General features: G+C 36.7%; 1 protein-coding gene and 1 long non-coding RNA gene across 5 annotated transcripts; one reads left to right on the top strand and one right to left on the bottom strand.

Moving 5' to 3' along the window:
- Window positions 1-97: 97 nt before the first annotated feature.
- LOC149678564 (telomerase reverse transcriptase-like) lies at window positions 98-20,235 on the top strand. 2 transcript variants are annotated; one of them, XM_089836504.1, is made up of 31 exons: window positions 98-237; window positions 5,372-5,507; window positions 6,486-6,609; window positions 6,704-6,760; window positions 6,846-6,940; window positions 7,025-7,110; window positions 7,812-7,972; window positions 8,702-8,763; window positions 9,515-9,579; window positions 9,773-9,841; window positions 10,125-10,203; window positions 10,612-10,720; window positions 10,792-10,879; window positions 11,078-11,148; window positions 11,382-11,489; window positions 11,763-11,859; window positions 11,941-12,098; window positions 12,170-12,232; window positions 13,000-13,100; window positions 13,182-13,275; window positions 13,749-13,913; window positions 14,751-14,825; window positions 14,907-15,123; window positions 15,454-15,540; window positions 15,622-15,708; window positions 15,778-15,844; window positions 18,320-18,362; window positions 18,428-18,554; window positions 18,649-18,748; window positions 19,814-19,919; window positions 19,978-20,235. In XM_089836504.1, the coding sequence occupies exons 2-31, from the start codon at window positions 5,395-5,397 to the stop codon at window positions 20,056-20,058; spliced, it is 2,955 nt and encodes a 984-aa protein (XP_089692630.1). In that variant the 5' UTR covers window positions 98-237; window positions 5,372-5,394; the 3' UTR covers window positions 20,059-20,235. The 2 variants fall into 2 exon arrangements, with proteins under 2 accessions (XP_089692630.1, XP_089692631.1); XM_089836505.1 differs by having other exon boundaries at window positions 123-237; window positions 5,378-5,507.
- On the bottom strand, window positions 2,988-9,429 carry LOC149678565 (uncharacterized). Of its 3 annotated transcripts, none has more exons than XR_016366093.1 (4): window positions 8,966-9,429; window positions 5,547-5,839; window positions 4,384-5,489; window positions 2,988-4,324 (listed from the first exon to the last, which is right to left on the bottom strand). It is a non-coding gene; the product is annotated as an uncharacterized LOC149678565 (long non-coding RNA). The 3 variants fall into 3 exon arrangements; XR_016366094.1 differs by having other exon boundaries at window positions 2,988-5,107; window positions 5,173-5,489; XR_016366092.1 differs by having other exon boundaries at window positions 2,988-5,489.
- Window positions 20,236-20,623: the final 388 nt, after the last annotated feature.

The raw sequence follows: 20,623 nt of genomic DNA, 5'->3' as shown, positions 1-20,623 counted from the left end.
GCACTTAATCACGCGCGCTCGTAAAAAAGACATTAGAAGTTCACTATCTATTCCAGGAATTGGCAGCACTGCGCTGTCGTTTTATTTTATATAAGACAACGTTTTAGGCCTTGCCGCCTTGGTGTGTTGAGTCGGTCATTGTGAGAGTGGAGTCAGTGGACATCAGACACGGAAGTGCTACAGTGCAGGTTACTTTATAGTCAACAGAGAAGGGATGAACGCCGGATGCCTTTGAAGGTACATAAGAAATAGTCCATTGTTCAACAACCGTGTAATTTTTTGTCATAGCTTAAGTCCTCTCATAATCTTATTTTTAAACGTATGTGATATCGTTCAAAAATTTGATACCTGTTATAGTGTATGTCACTGTCAAAATCGAAATTATGTACATGTATATTGATGGTTTGGGAGCATTTATTAGGCAAGTTGGTATTATGGAGGGGTGTAACCTTACACGTGTCAAGGGAATGACGCAGTGGTGTGACAATGTAAGATAGGGCAAGTGTCAAAATGTGGGGTTCAAGCAAATGATCGTTAAAATAAGTCTTGGCTGTGGTTTAGTTTAAGCTAATGCCACTAGATGCCCCCATCATAGACACTGGAACATGTATTAAGAATCCTAGACAAACTATTTCGAGGCGGGTCTCGCGCCTTTTTGAGACGGAAATTTCAATCCCCCCTTCGCGTGTGTGATAGGGTGAATGGTACGTGGCGCCCCCTATTGACGAGCGAAGGAGTTATTAAATTCGAACTATAAAAAAATACCATAACGTTGCATCTTGCAAATGTTTTAATTCTCTGTTAATAAACCTCTCTGCATCCTACAAACACTTTTCCTTCCATTAAATAATACGGAAAATAATAAGAATTAATAATATATAAAACGTCCTGGTTGTCTCCCTCCCAAGTACTGCCCGAGCTCTGAGAGATCCAGCGTTCATTGTTTAGCTTCAAGTTGGTAGTAATTTAGATTACCCAGCCGCTTTGTTGATGGCGCCACAAGCGACTCGCCCTATCACGGGGGGGGGGGGGGGCTGTGCCATAGACCCGTGCTCAACGTCAAAAATTTAACTGTTCCATACCCAATATCTATGGCTCCCATAGTTGAGGGGTGGAGTTTGATGGGCTGCTAAGCTTTACCAAGGCTAGTTTTAGCTCCGCCTTCGATATTAACGAGTTCCGCTTGCTTTTGGCAAGTTGTTATTGGTCTGAGGTTATGAGGTAGATGTCAGCATGTTAGGGGCGCTACAGGAGCTGTCATTTGCTTTAAGTGTTGAAGTGAAGTGTCAAAAACAAAAGATCTTTTGATAAAAGTAAAAAAAAAAAAATTCACTGGCACATTGGTGACTGATGCTCGTGCTTTTATTTTGTTGTCAATGAAAGATATTTTAATTATTTAGGTTTGAAATTTCATGACTGCTGATATTCATAGAGGAAAATGGATATTTAAATGTGATTGTGAAATGAAACGAAGAAACACTAAACTTTGATAATATTTCCATATTTTAGAATTACAAAAAAATACCTTGAATATTATTCGAAAAATATTCGAAACAGTGCACTGTGTTTTCCACTGAATAACTGAATGTTTCGCTTGAAAATACGTTCAAGTAGAAGTTATTAACATTAAAAATCGTCTTAAAACGTTTTTTGCCCTCAGGAGCTAGCTGTTCATTAAAAGCTAGTTTCTATTTGAAAGAACAGCTAAAAAAAATCCGTGTTAAATTAAATTTGAAACAAGTCATTGATTGGCATGTTATAAATTTAGAAGGCAATTCTGATCACACAAAAACATAATTTTTGTAAAGAAACATGAAACCAAGCTAATAGGTGCCATATTAAACTGATTAACAAAGAGCTTGGTTTGCAATTAAAGCTACAATTTTCAAAAAAAAAGTGCTTGCATCACGAAAAATAATATAACTGAAATTTTGAAAATTTGAAAATTTGCAATACTAAATTCCTGAAATTCAAAACATTTAATTAATTCTTGTTCAAATAACTAAAAATAAATTGCAAATCATCGTACGATATTATGTAAAAATGGCCGAATACAAACACTCCGTCTATTCCCTCGAACATCTATCGAGAGTTACCATATCAGTCAATATTTTGCGTTCAATTAACTTTGAACACGCGTTAAATTATGATTTAGAAAATTGGCGGGTAGTTTCTACGGGTTTATTCCAAGTTCTGAGTGGAGTAGCCGTTAAAGAGAAAGAAGTATTATTCGTCGAGGAATTAGCTTCCAAAATATGGCAATTGCCATTGCCCGATTTCATCCTTAAAGAATGTTACGAAACAGTTCAATGTATGGGCTTGGCTACCATTAAATACTTCCAAAATTTACCCCTTAACTCCGTTTGGATGACAATTCCGTACGATTCCAATATATACTTCGCAACCTTAGAATGGAGCGGTAACGGTGTAGTTGACGAAGTACGTACGGCAAGAAATATACTAAACAGACCCTTCAAAAACCCGAAATTGTTATTCGAAGTAGCTTGTAATTATTGCTTACAAGATTTGGTTACTAAACTATGGACACCCAACAAGGTTTCTAAACCAAATTACAAACGTCTGTTTCTTAGTCAAACAACGTTTAAACCGATACACGATTACAACTTTGCTACGTATTACTGGCATCATCGTATGTTGAATAAAATGGATACTTTCGAAAATGCTTTAATTAAAAACCATTCTGGCAAGACATTGTACGAAATATTGTGCTTGTGGAGTATCGGACAGTGTAATAGCTTCGCCTTTGAGTATTTTTGGTCCAAAATGCCGCAAGAAGAACGTGTTGTATTGATACAACAAATGTTTATGGGTGCAGTAAGACACAATCTTAATCCCAAAACTACGCTTTATTTGTTTAAGTGTTTATCGCAGGAACAAATTGCTTCCGTGGCTTCCGAGCGTTTGTTCTACGAAGATTTGTTACCGTTAACTTTGAATTATCCGTATCAGGATTATTTCCCGTCTTTGTTCACGCTTTGCTGTAAAAATATCCCAGAGTATCATTACAAGTTCTTATTACTCGAACTGAGTACTAAAGTGTCCATGGGTATTATGTCAAGTACTTATCGTTCGCTGTTCGAGTTAGTTTGGACTTCGTCTCCGACTCAAGTCAAAACTTCTATAATTGAAAATCATAATGTTGATTTCCCATTATTTTGGAAGATATTTTCAAATGTTGATATTGGTGTCCTTGAAATTGTTTTGAAAGATTGTTCGGAAGGTGACTTGTTGCGTATATTCTTTAACGAAAACGGCCTTAGGGAGATGAAAAATCTTTTACTGTTTAAAGACGCTGATCCCGAAATTATAATGAACATGTTAACTGTAATATTTAAAAGCGATGATTTAATAAAAAATTACCAAAATGTGTTACTGAAAAGCGTTTTTTCAACGGCAACTACGAGTTACGTTAAAAAAGGAAAATTGAATGTTCAGCAATTGGATAAGATTTTTAAGGCATTCGCAACACCGCCTTACGAAACGGTTAACTTTTTTAAAACCAACCTCGTTAATATTTGCCCTATAACCGTGTTTGAAGTAATTTCCGCTGATTTGACCGATTACAATTTGCAATCGTTAAGCGACGCCGTTATGTGGTTTTTTCCCAATGAAGAAGAATACGCAAAATTTAAGAAAAAAATTGTTAATGATAAATATTATTCCCAAAATGTTGTTAAAAAATTATTTCATCAAAAGCAGATACCGTTTCTGAAGTTGTTTTTGAATTGGTGTAATATACCTCATAAGCAGTTTAATAGAGATTTTATGTTAAGTAAGGATGGAATTGAGTTTATGTATTCGTTAGGTTTAGGAAGTCAGTTGAAACCTGCCATAGATTTTTTGTTAACTGATAGAAATTTGTTGTTCGAATTTACAAACCGTTTCCAAGAATATTATTCGTGGAATTCGTGGCATAAGGAGCCGTATAAATGTGTTTGGAGGATTCTGGAACATAAATCCTCAAGGATGAAATAATATTGTGTAGCGCGGTGAAGTGTCAAAGATAAAATATTATAATTCTTTTGTATTAAAATTGTTATATTGATGAATGGAAATAAAACTTTATTTTGCAAGATTACGATTTTGGTTTTTAATAAAATGTTTGATCGACTCCGATGTAAGCATTCTAGTCAAGGATGAAATATAATTGTGTAGTGGTCAATTGTTAATGATGAAATAATTATTTTGTATTAAAATTGTTATATTGATGAAAAATAAAACTTTATTTTGCAAAGATGCCTATTTTTTAAATAAAATGTGTGATCGACTCCAATGTCCGCATTCTAGTCAAGTTACCCTGAAACTGCAGAGAAAACAGGTACTGACTGCTCGTAGATAGTCTTATTTATCTCTTTGACTCACATTTCAACGTCATCAGGAACAAGTGCAGTTTACCGAAATTTTCTTATTATTATTGAAAATTAAGTTAATATTCGTGTTCAGCACCCTAAAAATAACTAAAAACGACTCAAAACTTTCGTCGGTTGCAAAATGTAGTGCAAAATATAAATATTTAAAGCAAATGTCGGTTCCTTTGGCGCCCCTAGCATGCTGGCTAATCTTCTACACACCAGTTTTACCTTGCCAAAGGCAGGAACCAATCAAAACTCGTTAATGTCGAGGGCGGAGCTAAATCATAGCCTCTGCTTAACGGTCCAGTTAACTCCACCCCTCGACTATGGGAGCATCTAGTGGCGTTTATTTGAACTAAACCACAGTCGAGACTTGCTTTAACCTAACATAACCTAAGACTAACGCGTCTTCATTCTCATAATCGAAATGAAGACATATTTAAAAAAGTTTTAATAATTTTATTTTCTAACCAAAAGTTTTTCCGACAAACTAATTTCATTTCCCAACATTTTAATTTTTACTCGCCTTTGTAGGGAAAATTTGTTGATTCTCAATTTTCCCATTTGAACAGACCAATCACATTTTTCTAATTTAAATTCTTCACCACACTCAAGATGGAGAGAGTTGCGTTTCCAATCTAGGACACTGTGTTAATGCAAGTCCCAGCTGTTGTTTAGTTTATAAAAATGCCACTAGATGGTCCCATAATCGAGGGGTCGAGTTGACAGGCCCTCTAAACTTAGCAAAGGCTAGTTTTAGCTCCGCCCTCGAAATTAACGAGTTCTGATTGGTTCCTACCTCTGACAAAGTAAAACTGGTGTCCCGAAGGGGATTAGCCACAGCAGCCGACATTTGCAGCGACTGGCAATTGAAGTTAAACTACAAATAACATTTTAAAAAACGCCACCCTGATTGCGTTAATTTTAAGAATCCCATGTTAACATTTAGCATAGTTAAATGTTAAATTAGAATGTAAGTTGATTTAGAATTTTTTTAGAAACAGGGCTTGTCTAAAGAGACATGATTAAGTATTCGATTCCGAGCGTTGTAAAACTTGTCTACCAAAAAGTGGAATTTCTCTCATCGTACGTTGAACGACATATTGAAAAACAGCTCTATGAAGACAATAAAGCGTAAGTGCAAATTTACCGTACGTATGTTGACCACCTTACATTACCAGCTTAGGCACACTGCTACCTTTAAAGGTACACTTCTGCTAGATAAAGGCTCAATAACGTTCTTAGATTGGAAGGTATTGAAATTGTCTAAACAAGATGGGTACTCTGAGATGTGTTACTCCACATCTGTGCCATTTCCTTGTTTTGAGGGGCCAATGTGTGGGGGTCCGTACTTCCGAAACTAAATGTTTCAGACCCCATATTCCCTGATACTTTTCACTCAGTCTGACCCAAAGAATAGCCTTTATGCCAGAATTTTCAGAAACATCCTGTATGCATAACCTAACCTATGTTTTGAAAAATACAGTTTTTAAAATTTGCGATTTGAATAATTTTTGACAAAATCTTAAATAAACGACACAGTTATGGCGGCTCAATAGACTATTACAATTGACAATAGAGCAAACGCTAGTCCCGAAGCACATATATTTTCCACTAGGTGGCGCCATAGTAATGATTTAATCACCAGTCTAAATGCCTATTTTATTTTCCATTTTCAAATAGCAAAACTAAATTATTCCGCCCAATACTCGCATTTTGAAGTATTTAGTCGAATTTAAACGCAATTTTTCTTTAAACGGATGCAAAGAAGGCATCGGAGGGTTATTAAAAATGCTTTGATACACGTCACAGGCACCACGTGACGCTTAGATCTAATGACTGCACAAGGAGTACGAGTGGACACCAAGTCCTCGTTTTATTCGCGATATTGCAGCGCCAATTCCCTGAAGTGGTAGTGTTCGAAATAAAACGATCCACGCCTCTCCTCAGTCATGTGTCTCTGACGTATTTCAAATAATTTTTAGAACAACGCCAATGCCTTCTTTACATCCCCTTTAAGCGTTATACACTGTTGCCGTCAGAGGGCGCCACGGTTACAATACTAATCGAATGAGATCGTTAAATATTTAAGACAATGGAAATATATTTCAGAGAATTACTGGAAAAATTTCCTGATGTACTTGTATGCGAAGTGACTCCCTTCAAGGATACGGATATTGTAAGCTCTAAATACCCCGATCGTGGGGTTTTGGGAACCATCAGATATACTCAGTTTGTGGGTATTTTTGAATAAATTATACCATGTCTGCCATTTTACTATTTTTGCTGGGTGCAATTCTAATTACTACTCTCATATTTTTAATTAACAGTGGTGTGTCCAGCAATTTTTATGGCTTGACAATGTATTGGCCCAGGGTAAAAAACCGGTAATTAATTTACACTTCCTCTCTACGTTAGAGGATAGTATTAAGATGTGAATGTAATGAAAATTTTATTTGTCTTAATTTATAGTTTTGTATTTCAAATGGCCCTCATAAAGTTTCACCTGTAGAACCAGAAAATGTTAAGTTTTTCCTAACAGACCGCTTTGAATGGCTTTATAAAATGTAAGTACAACAAATTCAATCTCCAAGAGAAAATTCAATTACAAAAGGACTGGACATTTTTTCTAAAAATGTTTCTCCACACAGAATTGGACCCGAGTATTTCTACCATCTGGTTAGCTACTGCGCAGTGTTCGAGTTTTTTTGTAGATCATCAGTTATTCAGAGAGCTGGTAAGTATATATGTGACACTTGGGTTGAGGGAGTATCTCGAGTATAGAGCTATCTCAGAACCCTTAGTGTGACGTTATCCAAGCTATTCGCCCATAGAACCAAAGAGGTACCAAATATGACCGCCCACTACCAAACTTAATCCCGGGACGTTTTACCAAAACACTGACGTCATAACTGAGATTGCTGTATTGTTCGTTTGTAAATTTCAGCTCAACCCTTCGACGCCCCTAATTTGTTGGCTTTAGTCTTCTACTTACCAATTCTACCTGGCCAAAGGCAGGAGATAATCAGAATTTGTCAATGATGGGCGGAGCTAAAACTAGCCTTTGCTTAGGGGTCCATTTAAATCCACCCCTCGACTATGGGAGTATCTAGTTCCATTTGTTTCAACTAAAACACAGCCGACACTAATTGCTTTAACTTAATTTCTTGCCATTATCTCAATTGTATTGATTCAATTGAAGCAAGTCTCGGCTGTGGTTTAGTTTAAATAAATGCCACTAGATGCTCCCATAATCGAGGGGCGGAGTTGACTTAGCAAAGGCTAATTTTAGCTCCGCCCTCTTAGTTGAATTCTGATTGGTTCCTGCCTTTGGCAAGGTAAAGTTTGTGTGTAGAAGATCAGCAAGAATGTTAGGGGTCCTATATGAGCCGAAATTGAATACTTTAGTCGAACTTTCAAATCAAATTTGAAATTTAGGTTTGAAAATCGATTTGCAACACCAAAAGAATTTAAGCAAGAAGCGCCAAAATTCGCAAGGAAATGCATCTTCAAAAGAACGTAAAGGTCCATGTAAAAGAAAAGCCGATAATGTTGTTGATACTAGATGCCCAAAAGTGTCAAAACTCGAACCGGAAAATGTATTAATTACATTTTTAACGCCTTTTTTACCATTGATTGACCGGAATGGAGATAAGGCGCATGGTTCTTTTAGGGCAGCGCCTCTCTAGCGCCACGCCTCAACCAATATTGAAACTTTTTCAACTCAAACCATAACATAAGCCCAGGGCTCCCACCATGTCCCTAAAATACCTAAAACCCCCTACTTTTTTTTGAGGTCCCTAAACCACCATAGAATTGTGATTTGGTCCCTAAATCACCATATTCCTAGTTTAATGTGCCATCAGCTTATAATATTCAACCCAAAGTCCAATTTACACATTTATATTTCTTATTTCGTTGAAAAACGAAAAAAGACTGATTGTTAAGTGTAATAGAATTGTGATAGATAAAACGTAGTAATGTAATAAACAAAAACTAAGTCTGTTTTATGACAAAACATTTTTACAAATATCTGACTTTGTCATTTTGTGAAAATATAAGTTCAAATAAAGATCCCATTTTGGTTCCTATTTGGTCCCTAGTTTAAAAAATTCGGTGCCTATTTCACCCTATTTCTAGCCTAAAAAATCCCCTATTTCCCTACTTTTTTTTTAAGATTTTGGTGGGAGCCCTGTAAGCCTTATGAGTCGAATTGAGTTTCGGGACTGTCCCGCTAGGGGCGTCGATAGGCGATGCCTTTAGAAGAACAGGGGTTTTACCTTATCATTCCAGTCCATCTGTCAGTTTATTGTTGAATTTTTTCGTAGGGGAACTTAACTCAAGCAACTAGACAAGTAAAAGAGTTGCCACATGTTTTGAAAGGATTCAAGTGAGTAAATATTAGCATGAATTTATTTATTTACATGAATATATATCTGCATTGACTAGTTAAACTACATATTCAGGGATGGGAGGGGCTTAGTTTGAGTGACGTCAGAGGATTTCTGGCGGTTTGTTTTTAAAGCTAAAGCTCTTGTCACGCGGAAGGCTAATTATGCTTGTAAATTGATCAACTACCGCATTAATTTTACCTCCAACAGCAGGGAAAAACCAGCATCATCAATTCTCACGATTTAAAATGTTAGTAGTTTACTTTCAACCGTTACATTCATTTTCATAATGGCCAAGGCTTAGCACTTTACCAACAGTTTTCAGTTTCAGATTAGGAAAAACATTGCAGGCACTTTTTATAATTTCCTTTGAAAGATCAATATCACTTTCGGACATCGTGTTGAGATATTTATTCACGTATCGGCGATCATTTTTAATATTCAGTTGACGCAGTTTGGTGAACCTATTCAACCTAACCGAAAATTGTATCCCTCATACAATTTTGTTAAACTGGTCGTCTGCTCGAACTTCCAGGTGTCTCGATTTTGATTGGCTACCGCGATGACGTTAAACGCGTATGTAATAGAAAGGTCCCTCCCATCCCTGAATAACATGATAGAAAGGCTAATGATACACATATATATTCATGTTAATAAATAAATTCATGATATTAGTTTAAATATTTGTCAGTACAGAAATCGAGCTTTTTGAATTTTCGCGTTCTATTTATTAAAACAAATTTTTGACAGGTTAAACCGCTCCATAAGGAGGTACGATATATTTTATTGCAGAGGTTTTCGAGAAAAAGTAGAAGGTTAGTGAATTATTTGTTAGGTTTGTTCACTAGATGGCGCTTGCCATCTTCAGAATTTTTGCCGCAGCTATATGCATCCCAGAACTGAAAGGCTTACATTACAAAACACATGATCTTTACTTGCGCACTTGAAGGACCTACATTGAAATTTTATTGGTCTCAAGTATCCTCCCCCCCCTTTTTGTTGTTTCAGTGCCATTGCTTGAAATACCATCAACTAAAATAGGATACGAAAGAATTGCCAACATTATGTTTCACGAAGGTAAATTTTATTCTGCTCGGTGTTATCTTGATTATTTCCACCAGAGGCTTGCGGGAAATCTACGCCTACACGCTTTTACTTCTTCAAAAAGGTACCACGTCCACAAGCCTCTGGTTGTGCCCTTTAAAGCAATTAAGTCTCAGCTGTGGTTTAGTTGAAACAAATGCCACTAGATGCTCCCATAATCGAGGGATTAAATTGAAAGGCCCTCTTAGCTTAGCAAAGCCTAGTTTTAGCTCCGCCTCTTGACAGAAATTAAGTCATTTTCTAATTAATCTCATAGGTCTTCCTGAAAGCGTATTGTCTGTGACAAAGCAAGATGATTTTGTGGAAATCATCTATAAATTTTTAAACAATTACAGGTATAATTGCGTTGATTAAATTTTTCAATATTCCTAACACTGGTCCAGTGGATCCCCTACAAGTTGACTTTCCTCCTGAACTCCGGGTTTGGCTTGGCGAAGGCTAGTGGGCGTGATTTATAAGTGTACTTATAAATCCCGCCCACAAATACCTCCTACCTTCGCCAAGCCAAAACTGGAGTTCGTAAGGAAAGTCAGCTTGTAGCGGAACCACGTGACCCGCGCTTTGCTTTAAGCTAGGCCTTTCTGAAAGGCACGAAAGGAATCCTGGTGAATGATCCGATGGCATTTTTGCTCGAGTCTATCCTTTTTGTTCTTAATACTCCCTTTAATGCGCCTTGTTAATTACCAGTCGTAATTTCTAGTCCTTTATTAATAGACTGTTCAATAATTTGTTTCGCACTACAGAAGTGCCAATATGAAGAGTATGCTTGAAAAATACTGTCCCGTCCCAAAATCAGCTATAAAAAATGAACCTAAACCAACTCACGTTGTGCGATTTACCACACATTGCAAGGTACTAGTGTCTTTTATCAGTTTAATAGCCTGGGACAACAGCTAGTTCAAAACAATTGTGGCCCTTTTTAGGTTTACGCGTACTTAAGAGCGTATTGCTACCAAATTATTCCATTGGAACTCTTTGGCAGTGTCAAGAACAGAAATACTTTCCTATCATGTAAGTATTCAAAGGGTCAAAGTATGACGGAGTCAAATTGGTACCTTTAAGGGACTTGCGGCTTCCAAAGCAGGTAACGATGTGTATCAGACACAAATAGCGAAATTTAGCCAAGGCCCTGGGTCTCTTTAATTATGTAATTTTTAGATAAAATTATAAATTTATTGGTGTATTCATATGGATATTGTTGCGTTTCAGCGTTGAAAAGAGTGTGTTCTGCTGGAATTAAAGATAAATTGAGGATAAACTGGTTTTTATCAAACATAAAGGTGAGAACTTGTAGCATCCGGCAGACTTGCAAATGGGAAGCAAACTAATCCACTTTATTCCCGATGCGTGTGCCGAGGCTTAAGCCGCGAATTTTAATTGACAAATCTGGGTTTATATTATATTTATTCGGCTCTGAACCTTTCATTTTGACCCCAGATTTGGCAGTTAAAAATCGCGTTTTAAGCCTTGGCACACGCATCGGGAATAAGGTGGGTTGATAAACTATTTTCAGACAAAAGACATTCCATGGCTAAACAAAAAACTGGATATCAGCGTTCAGACTGCTCAGCTTTGCTGCGTGATGATGTTTTTTCTGGACCTCATTTTAAAAATTCTAAAAGTATTTTGTATTAATTAATTTATGTAACTCAAGTTTATTAAAGCAAATGTCGGTTCCTGCGACACCCCTAACATTCTGGCTAATCTTCTACACAAAAATCTTACCTTGCCAAAGGCAGGATCCAATCAAAACTCGTGCTGGCCAGTAAACTCCACCCCTCGAGTGTGGGAGCATCTAGTGGCATTTGTTTAAACTAAACCACAGCCGAGACTTGCTTTAATTGTTCTCAAAGTTAATGTTAATTGATGAAATTAAATTTTAATAATGTTTCAGGGCTGCTTCTACATCACAGAAATTTCCCGTTCAAATTATTATCCATACTATTATCGAAAGTCTTTGTACCAAAAAATATCCCAGGCGGATATCAATGGTAAATAGCTCTTTTCCCCGCTTGATATGAGATGAGTTTTACTTTCTACTTTGAAGCTTAACTTTCTGTTTTTACTCTCAGATATTGAGGCCAAGGGTAAACTTACAAAGCTAACGAAAGCGGAAGTTAGTGACTATAAGGAGACTGGAAAATGGTACGGTCCTGGATCTATAAGATTCGTTCCCAAAATCAATGGCTCGAGACCAATCATCAATGTTTCAAAGGCCAAACTGAAATCTGTGAGTAACCAGGCTTTTACCTTCTTTACCGACCCGTTAAACATTGTGACGCATATTTCGTTTTAAATTAGAATGCAGAACCAAATCTGTACTGGATGCTCAAAGCAATTCGAAGTCACTTTGAGTACTTGGAGGTAAGTTCTTGTTACTTGTAAGCTCAATGAACAAGAGTAAATCAAAACGCGGGTCAGTTAGTTTACGCCCCCTTCAAGCGATTTAGCTTAGCATTGAATTCAGATCTCGAGATCGACGTTTCGCGATACACTTTTTGTCGAGCACGAATCTTTATCAAATACGGGTGGCGCCACCTATTAATCACTTGAAGAACTTTTGATTACCGTCTGCTGCTATAATCTGCGTAACAAGCTGTCAAGATAGTTTTTTAAACGCGTTAAATTAAATACGCGAGTTAAATAATAAAAGCTCAAGTCCTTTTTAATCTAATAAATAGATGAAATAAAAATCATAACGATGTTTCTGATTGCAAATAAGCAATAAGTAAAAGTTGTAATTAGTTCCGCTAGAGGCGCACAGATGGCGCTGTTATGTTTTGATATACGTGCTTGATAAAAACAATGTGTTTCGCCGTAAGCCGATTTGAATTGGCCATATGTCTAATCAGCGCCACTAGCGGATGGTCTGAAAACTACTCCCATAGAGTCTAGGTATATTTAAGCGGGTTTGCAGAATTTCCGCCAGGTGGCTCGAACGCCGCGCCATCTGACGGAAATTCTGCAAACCCGCTTAAATATACCTAGACTCTATGGGAGTAGTTTTCAGTCCATCCGCTAGTGGCGCTGATTAGACATATGGCCAATTGTAACTCTAGGTTTAATACATATATTCTATCTCATTGCTTCGACCAAACCGCGGACTTATTGAAACTTTCGTACAATTATAGAAAACGCACCCAGAGAGATACGGTTCGAGTTTACAAAGTAATATGCAAATTTACAAAGCTTACAAAAAATTTCACGTCGAACTTAAGAAAGAAAAATTTAGGCATGTAATGATGTTTAATTTATAAAATATATCTCTCAATTTTACATTAATCGTATTACTAATTTACTGTTTAATATACAGCAAGCTTTATGCTGTAAAACTTGATATTACTGATTGTTTTGGATCTATTGATCAAGATCTACTCTTGAAATTTGTTGAGCTGATGCACAAAGAGGTAATTTTACTAAATTTCATCAAGAAGCGATATCTAGTTTATTAGGGAGAAGGTATAAATTCGCCACATTTCCAGATTTATTTCCTGTCCAAACGTAGGTCCGAAGTTAATCCCCGCATCCAAATTACAACCAGCATCTCATTGGTTCTTGAAAGCTCACTTCAGCGAGCGCGAATGACGAAAATTACGTATTTTCCGACTGAGGAGAGGCGAAATAGCCCGCCCTCCTTTTACGTCCCCCCTTGTATTTTGAAAGGGGGACTGGGACTATGGCGCGCGAATACTAAGGCATCTTACACCTTCTCCCTAATAAACTAGATAACGCTTCTTGACTTTATTGTAAAGCAAAGTGCGGGTCAGGTGTTTCCCCTACAAGTTGACCTTCCTCCTGAACTCCGGGTGTAGCTTGACTGTTCCTTTTCTGAAACATTTTAGATTATTGTTTTAAATTTAAAAATTATTGTGCATTTTAGTTGAAAATTGGAGATCGTAAATTGAATAGATATTCTATCATAAGCTGGAAAAATGATAACGTCTTCAATGTACACTCAAATTGTATTGGAAAGATTTCCGACTCATTTAAAGATATGATGAATATTTTTCATCCATCTTCGTCGCACAAAGTCTATTGTGATTGGGTAAGCTTGGTTTTGGATCTTTTTATTGGCAGCTATTCAGTTAGAAGTTTACCAAAACTTTAATTTTTGCGTAAAAATGCAAGCTTAAAATCCCGTCAGTAAATTACTAAGTTCTACCAGAAGGGGATAATAGAAGAAGGATGACACTCTGTATCCTCTTAATGCTTCAGTTATGTAACGTCATTCTTCCCAGGCTCACCCTTTAAGTTTGCTTTCCCGCTCATCAAACTATAGATGGGCATAGCACCGTAAGGTGAATTCTATAATTGTTTGCTCTAAATCCCCAGCAATCATACCACAAACCTCGTCTTGACGTGGGACAAAAATGCGCAAGCGCGTCTTGCCAAATATTTAAACGCTAATATAGTATAATGATGAGGGAACTATTTATCGTGTATGTGATTCGTTTCAGTAACCTTGCTCTAAATGTTCCGATGTTGGGAAGAGTGACGTTACACTTACCCCGCTTTGTGGTACACTTCTCTCGAAGAGAAGTATTATATACTTCTGGTTTTACTAATTGAAAAATACGCGTAGCAATTAGAAAAACAAGCGTCGGCTGTGGTTTAGTTTAAACAAATTCCGTTAGATGCTCCCATAATCGAGGGGTGGAGTTGATTGGCCCTCTAGGCTTAGCAAAGGCTAGTTTTAGCTCCGCCCTCGACTTTAACGAGCACTGATTGGTTCCTGCCTTTGGCAAGGTAAAATTTGTGTAGCCACAGGAGCCGATATTTGCTTTAAGTTATCTTAAATTGGAATCTTCTCTATAAACATGCGACTAATATTACTTTAATTTAACTACGCCTCTATTAACATCAATTTAATTCATGTTTTCAGAATAACGATAGAGTAGTTACTCCCATGGAGATCATGGAATGCTTGAATGTGTTTGTAAAACATTGCGTAATCAATGTACGTATGTAGTGATTGGAATTGAATATGATTAAGAATGTATTTAATTCTAAAATTTAATTATATTTTGTGATCGTAAAGGTAGGAAGCGTTCACTACCGATTAAGCAAAGGAATAGCGCAAGGTGGAATGCTTTCATCTTCAATGTGCAACATTTTTCTTTCCGAAGTGGAAAGGAGAGCTTTAAAAGATTTCAAAATCAGAAACTGTGATTTCTCCGGGAGATTCACGGATGATCTATTGTTCCTAAGTTCCAACAGAAAACAAGCCGCGAGATACTACAAAAGCATGGCTAGAAGTAAGAATTATTTTGACCATTTCAATTAAGAATATGTCACCAGCTTGATTGCAGTCCTTACCTTATGGTAGTCTGCAAATAGAACAGTTTTTCATCATCTCTTAAAGTAACAGGCGGCTCCATTATCACCCCTAGCATGTTGGCTAATCTTCTGGACACGAATTTTACCTTGCCAAAGGCAGGAACCAATCAGACCTAATGCACTAGGTCCCATTGGTTCCTGCCTTTGGTTTAACTAGTCTTAGCCAACGTGTAGCAGAAAAGGCATCTTTCAGGGGCATCAACGGAGCCGCCCTTTGCTTTAACTTCAGTTTAATTTCTATTTAATAGTGAGCCCAAGTATGGGAACTCTCTACAGTGGAAAGAAGACATTTGTGAATTTTTCATTACAAAATGAAGCTGATGAAAGTGAACATGGTGAGAATTTAAGAGATTAATTCTTTTGAGTCTGCGCATTAACGCTGTAAAGAAGGTTTAATCGATATCTTTTCTTTCCAGAATTAGATGAAGTAAGTTGGCTTGGATTCACAATGGACTTAAAATCTGCCGCTGTGCGAACCAATTTTTCAAAGTCAACTGTGAGAAGTAAGTAAAGAAAATCAAACCTATGAGCTCAGAAAGTACATCCAGAGATATAAATTTACACTTTTGCAGGTGTTCAATACTCCATGGTAATCGATACAGACCAAATGGGTAACAGATTAAAGAAGAAACTTACATTGTAAGTTTTCCATTACAATCCTTGTTCAATAATGATAATTATGGATTACTGGTATTAGTTAATGGCTAGGTATCCTTGGAGGTGTAAGAAATAATCTCTGTTAGGCAGTTTGTGCATTGTTTCTGATAACAGCGCCATCTATTAGCTTTTAAAAGTGGTCACATTAAATTTGGAAGGACATTGATATTCTAGAATCCTTCAATAGACCCAACCAACAAATCTTTTGAATTTTTATAACGGCTCAGATCTTGTTCTCGGGTTTTGAGGCGAGAAAGGGATAACCTGATTGGCTTGATTTTAACCATGCGCAGAACCTGTTTTACCCCTAGAGTCAGACTCTAATCCAGTCAGAAAAATAAGAGATTCATTTTCGTCGCTCAACGACAGATGGTACTACAGTCAACTTTGTTAGTCACGTGATTCTATCCCTTAGATGGAGATGAGACCAAGCCAACTTGTTTATTTGTTGGTTGGGTCTATTCCTTGCTTGTGTTTACTGTGGTTTTGTATCAACGAAGCACCTAGTTTTCCTAGCCCTTTAAAGCAAGTCTCGGCTGTGGTTTAGTTTAAAATAATGCCACTAGATATAATAATAATAATAATAATAATAATAATAATAATAATAAAAAGGCTTTTATTGGATCAACCTTTAAGAAAAAATTCTTATTTACAAAGGAGTCCGTGGAGTATATTTTAATTTAAATTAATTTAAAATGTTTTTAATAGCAGTTTTAAACAGTTTTGTAGGTTTAATTGACTTTATAGAGGCGTCCAGGTCGTTCCAGGCCTTGATACCTCTGTATTTAGTGCTCTTTGGACGGAAATTGGAGTTGAAAGATTCGACATAGAAGTTATTTCTATAGTTCCTGGTAGAGCTAGATTGCCGAGGATCAGGGAACCAATCAAGCATATATTGTGGGACATTTCTGTTTTTGACGTTATGCATCAAGACTAAGAGGTTATAGTTGTAATTTGTTTTGAGCGAAGTTATTTGCGCTAGTTCTATGGCCTTAGTGGCAGAGGAATACTTTGTCGTTTCAGTTATAAGTTTTGCACACATTTTATGTTGAGCTTCCAGTTTAGCAGTGTTATTTGACGTCGTGTTATGGTAAAATATATCACCGTAGTCAAATACGGGTTTTATGCAAGCAATGTAGATTAAACGCAAAGTTGCTGTGTCCAAGCAGTTCTGTAAAGGCTTTAGTAGCCATATTCTGGATTTTACTTTATTTGCAACGTAGTTGATTTGCTCTGCCCAAGATAGTAATTCGTCTAGCCAGACTCCTAGGTATTTGAAGGTTTTAACTCGGAAGATAGAGCCATTACAGAGAGTTTCTAAGTTTGTTGAATTATCTCTGGACTTCTTGTTCGGGGAGAAAACCATGAATTTCGTTTTCTTCTCATTAAGAAATAGTCCTTTGTCGTTTAGGCCTTTCTTTAGATTGCTAATGTCTTGTTCCATAGCTGTTATCAGCTGGTCTAGATTTTTGTGTGCTCCTATTATAGCGCTATCGTCGGCGTATTCATTGGCCGTTGAGTGTTTTAGAGTTTTGTGCAATTCAGATGTATACAAGTTAAACAATAGGGGACCCAGCACACTACCTTGTGGGACCCCATGTTTAACTGGCAGATTCTGAGAATATTTATTGGCGTAGTGCACAGACTGATATCTGTCTTTCAAATAGGATGCGAACCATGATAGCGCTTTGTCTTCAATTCCAGCATTTAGTAAGTCACTCAAAAGGATATCGTGTTGCACTGTATCGAAAGCTTTTGAGAGGTCTATAAAAACTACTAAGACGTACATTCCTTGGTTTAGGTTTTCCAGGATCGTCTCATAAAGGTTGAATATGCAGGTTTTAGTTGAGTGCTTTTCTCTGAAGCCAGATTGCAGGGTGTAAAACACCTTATGTTCTTCTAGATATTTATATATATTTTTATGCACTATTCTTTCACAAACCAGAGATAAAGATGGTAAAATAGATATGGGTCTGTAGTTCTTTGGATTAGTAACGTTTCCATCCTTATATATTGGAATGACTTGGGCTTGTTTCCATTGTTTCGGGTAGGAGCCGGTAGTGAATGTTAAATTTATTATTATAACTCCCATTGTCGAAGGGTGGAGTTGACAGGCTAGTTTGAGCTCCGCCCTCATCGAGGACTCAGGATTTCTGATTGGTTCATTTTGTCTGCACCTTTGGTACCCCTAACATTCTGGCTAATCTTCTACACACAAATGTTACTGTTGCCAAAGGCAGGAGCCAATCAGAACTCGTTTATGTCGAGGGCGGAGCTAAAAATAGCCTTTGCTAAGCTTAGAGGGCTTGACAACTCCACCCCTCGATTATGGGAGCATCTAGTGGCATTTGTTTAAACTAAACCACAGCCGAGACTTCAATTGCTTTAAGTCATGGATCTACCTTTAACCCTTAACTTTAAGCAAATCAATGTTAATTTTCTTCTTATTATGAATAGCATGGCTTTACACCAATTCTCACCATTGATCTTAGATACCGAGGTAATTAAGATATCCCGGATCTAATATAACTCGTGTTATGCTCTTAAAATCATTAAATACCACAGATTAACGGTAAAGACGTTGTGAAGCGAAATATTTTTGAAAAGTGTCTTCTATTCGCTGCTAGATTCGAATATCTCGTCAGGGTCGGACCGAAAAATATGAGAATGAAGTTTCCTTCATTTTTGCTCGGTAATTAGGATAGTTACTGTAACTATGTAACTATCACTAGAACCTAGCTTCTTGTGTGTAACATTTCATTTCGCATGTATATTTTTCTGTTCAGGGGTTATAGAAGAAATCTCAAATACAATTATTCTCAGAGCTAAGCTGTTCAGGAAAAAATTTGGAATGAAGTTTGGTATCGGGAAAGAAGTTATTTCGTGGTTTGTGCATCTTTTTTCTTGTTTTGTCTTTTTCTACATAAGTTTTAAGCAAATGTCAGCTTCTGTGGCGCCCCTGAGATACTGACTAATCTTCTACACACCAATTTTACCGTTGACAAAGGCAGGAGCCAATCAGAGCTTCTTAATGTCGAGGGCGGGGCTAAAACTAGTCTTTGCTAAGCTTAGTTAGTCCAGCAAAGGCATTAACCAATCAGAACTCGTTAACGTCGAGGGCGGGGCTAAAACTAGCCTTTGCTAAGCTTAGTTAGTCAGCCAAAGGCATTAACCAATCAGAACTCGTTAGCGTCGAGGGCGGAGCTAAAACTAGCCTTTGCTAAGCTTATAGTTGGCCAGTCAAGTCCACCCCTCGATTATGGGAGCATCTAGTTGACATTTGTTTAAACTAAACCACAACCGAGACTCTTTTAATGCATATGCACCAGATCTGACCCACCTACAACCATGAATATCAAAAATGTTATCTTCCGTGGTCAGTCTTGGACATAGCACTGGTTCACAGCTGGTCAAAAACCAGTTTATTATTTGCATGAACCAGTTTTAAACTCACAAAGTGGGGGCTACTGTACTCGGGACCAGTTTAATTGCAAGTCTATTACAAAACCAAAGGGGAACCAGTAATAAGGAAAAGTTTACTATTTAGACATTAGGGAGTCACTGCATGGTCCCATGAGTGTTGTTCCTTTAATTTTTGGGAACGTACTTTCCTCAATAGTAAAACTTACTACCCCAATGGAAGGCTTTTTGAAAACGTACTTTTCACCCCTTGGGGGCATTAAAATTTCCGTCTCCCTCAACGAAAGGCTTTTGGCGCCATCTAGCGGCGTAATTTTCGTCCCACAGACGTTAATGTTAAAAAATGGAAATTGAAAATGTACTTTCAAACATCAAATCGTACTTTTCGTACTGAAAACTTTAAAATGTACTAAAAAAGTACAATTGTATTACTCAGAACAATGAACTTGTTGAAAAATATCCTTATTTCCAAGACTTAGAAGACCATTTCTCCAGCTGACCATACTACAAAATAATTCTTTTTAATCCTAGGATATGTTTCCAAGCGTTCAAACGCAAGCTAGTCAAAAGATATTTGCTCTTCAAACCTTTGTTAGATTTGATCAAAAAAACAATTGCTTCGAAAAGGAAGATAATGGTTAGTTAATTAATGAAGCGACATCTAGTTGCGGCTTCCAGTAACGTATCATTTATAGGGTCAAAAAAAGGTTTTCAAAATTCAAAGAATTCTAAACAACAAAGTCTACTTGAAAAAAATCAAGAATATGCTTAAGTGATCTCAACATTACAAAAATGAAAGAAGCATTTAATACGGGTGACTCATTTACAGTGCCAAATCCAGGTCTCCGAAACTAAGCCTTTTTTTCCATAAAAATGACCCGAACTAATATTTTCCCATTTTTAATAAAACATTTTCTGAATTTCAATAAAACATTTCCTGAATTTCAATAAAACGTTTCCTGAATTTCAATAAAACGTTTCCTGAATTTCAATAAAACGTTTCCTGAATTTCAATAAAACGTTTTCTGAATTTCAATAAGACGTTTTCTGAATTTCAATAAGACGTTTTCTGAATTTCAATAAGACATTTTCTGAATTTCAATAAGACATTTTCTGAATTTCAATAAGACATTTTCTGAATTTCAATAAGACATTTTCTGAATTTCAATAAGACATTTTCTGAATTTCAATAAGACATTTTCTGAATTTCAATAAGACATTTTCTGAATTTCAATAAGACATTTTCTGAATTTCAATAAGACATTTTCTGAATTTCAATAAGACATTTTCTGAATTTCAATAAGACATTTTCTGAATTTCAATAAAACATTTTCTGAGTTT

The sequence above is a fragment of the Phalangium opilio genome, unplaced genomic scaffold, assembly GCF_054372755.1.
Source record: "Phalangium opilio isolate 3A_F unplaced genomic scaffold, DU_Popi_V2 ptg000042l_1, whole genome shotgun sequence".
Lineage (NCBI taxonomy): Eukaryota > Metazoa > Arthropoda > Arachnida > Opiliones > Phalangiidae > Phalangium > Phalangium opilio.
Note: the sequence above shows the minus strand (reverse complement) of the source record. Positions and strands in the feature narration are given on the sequence as shown.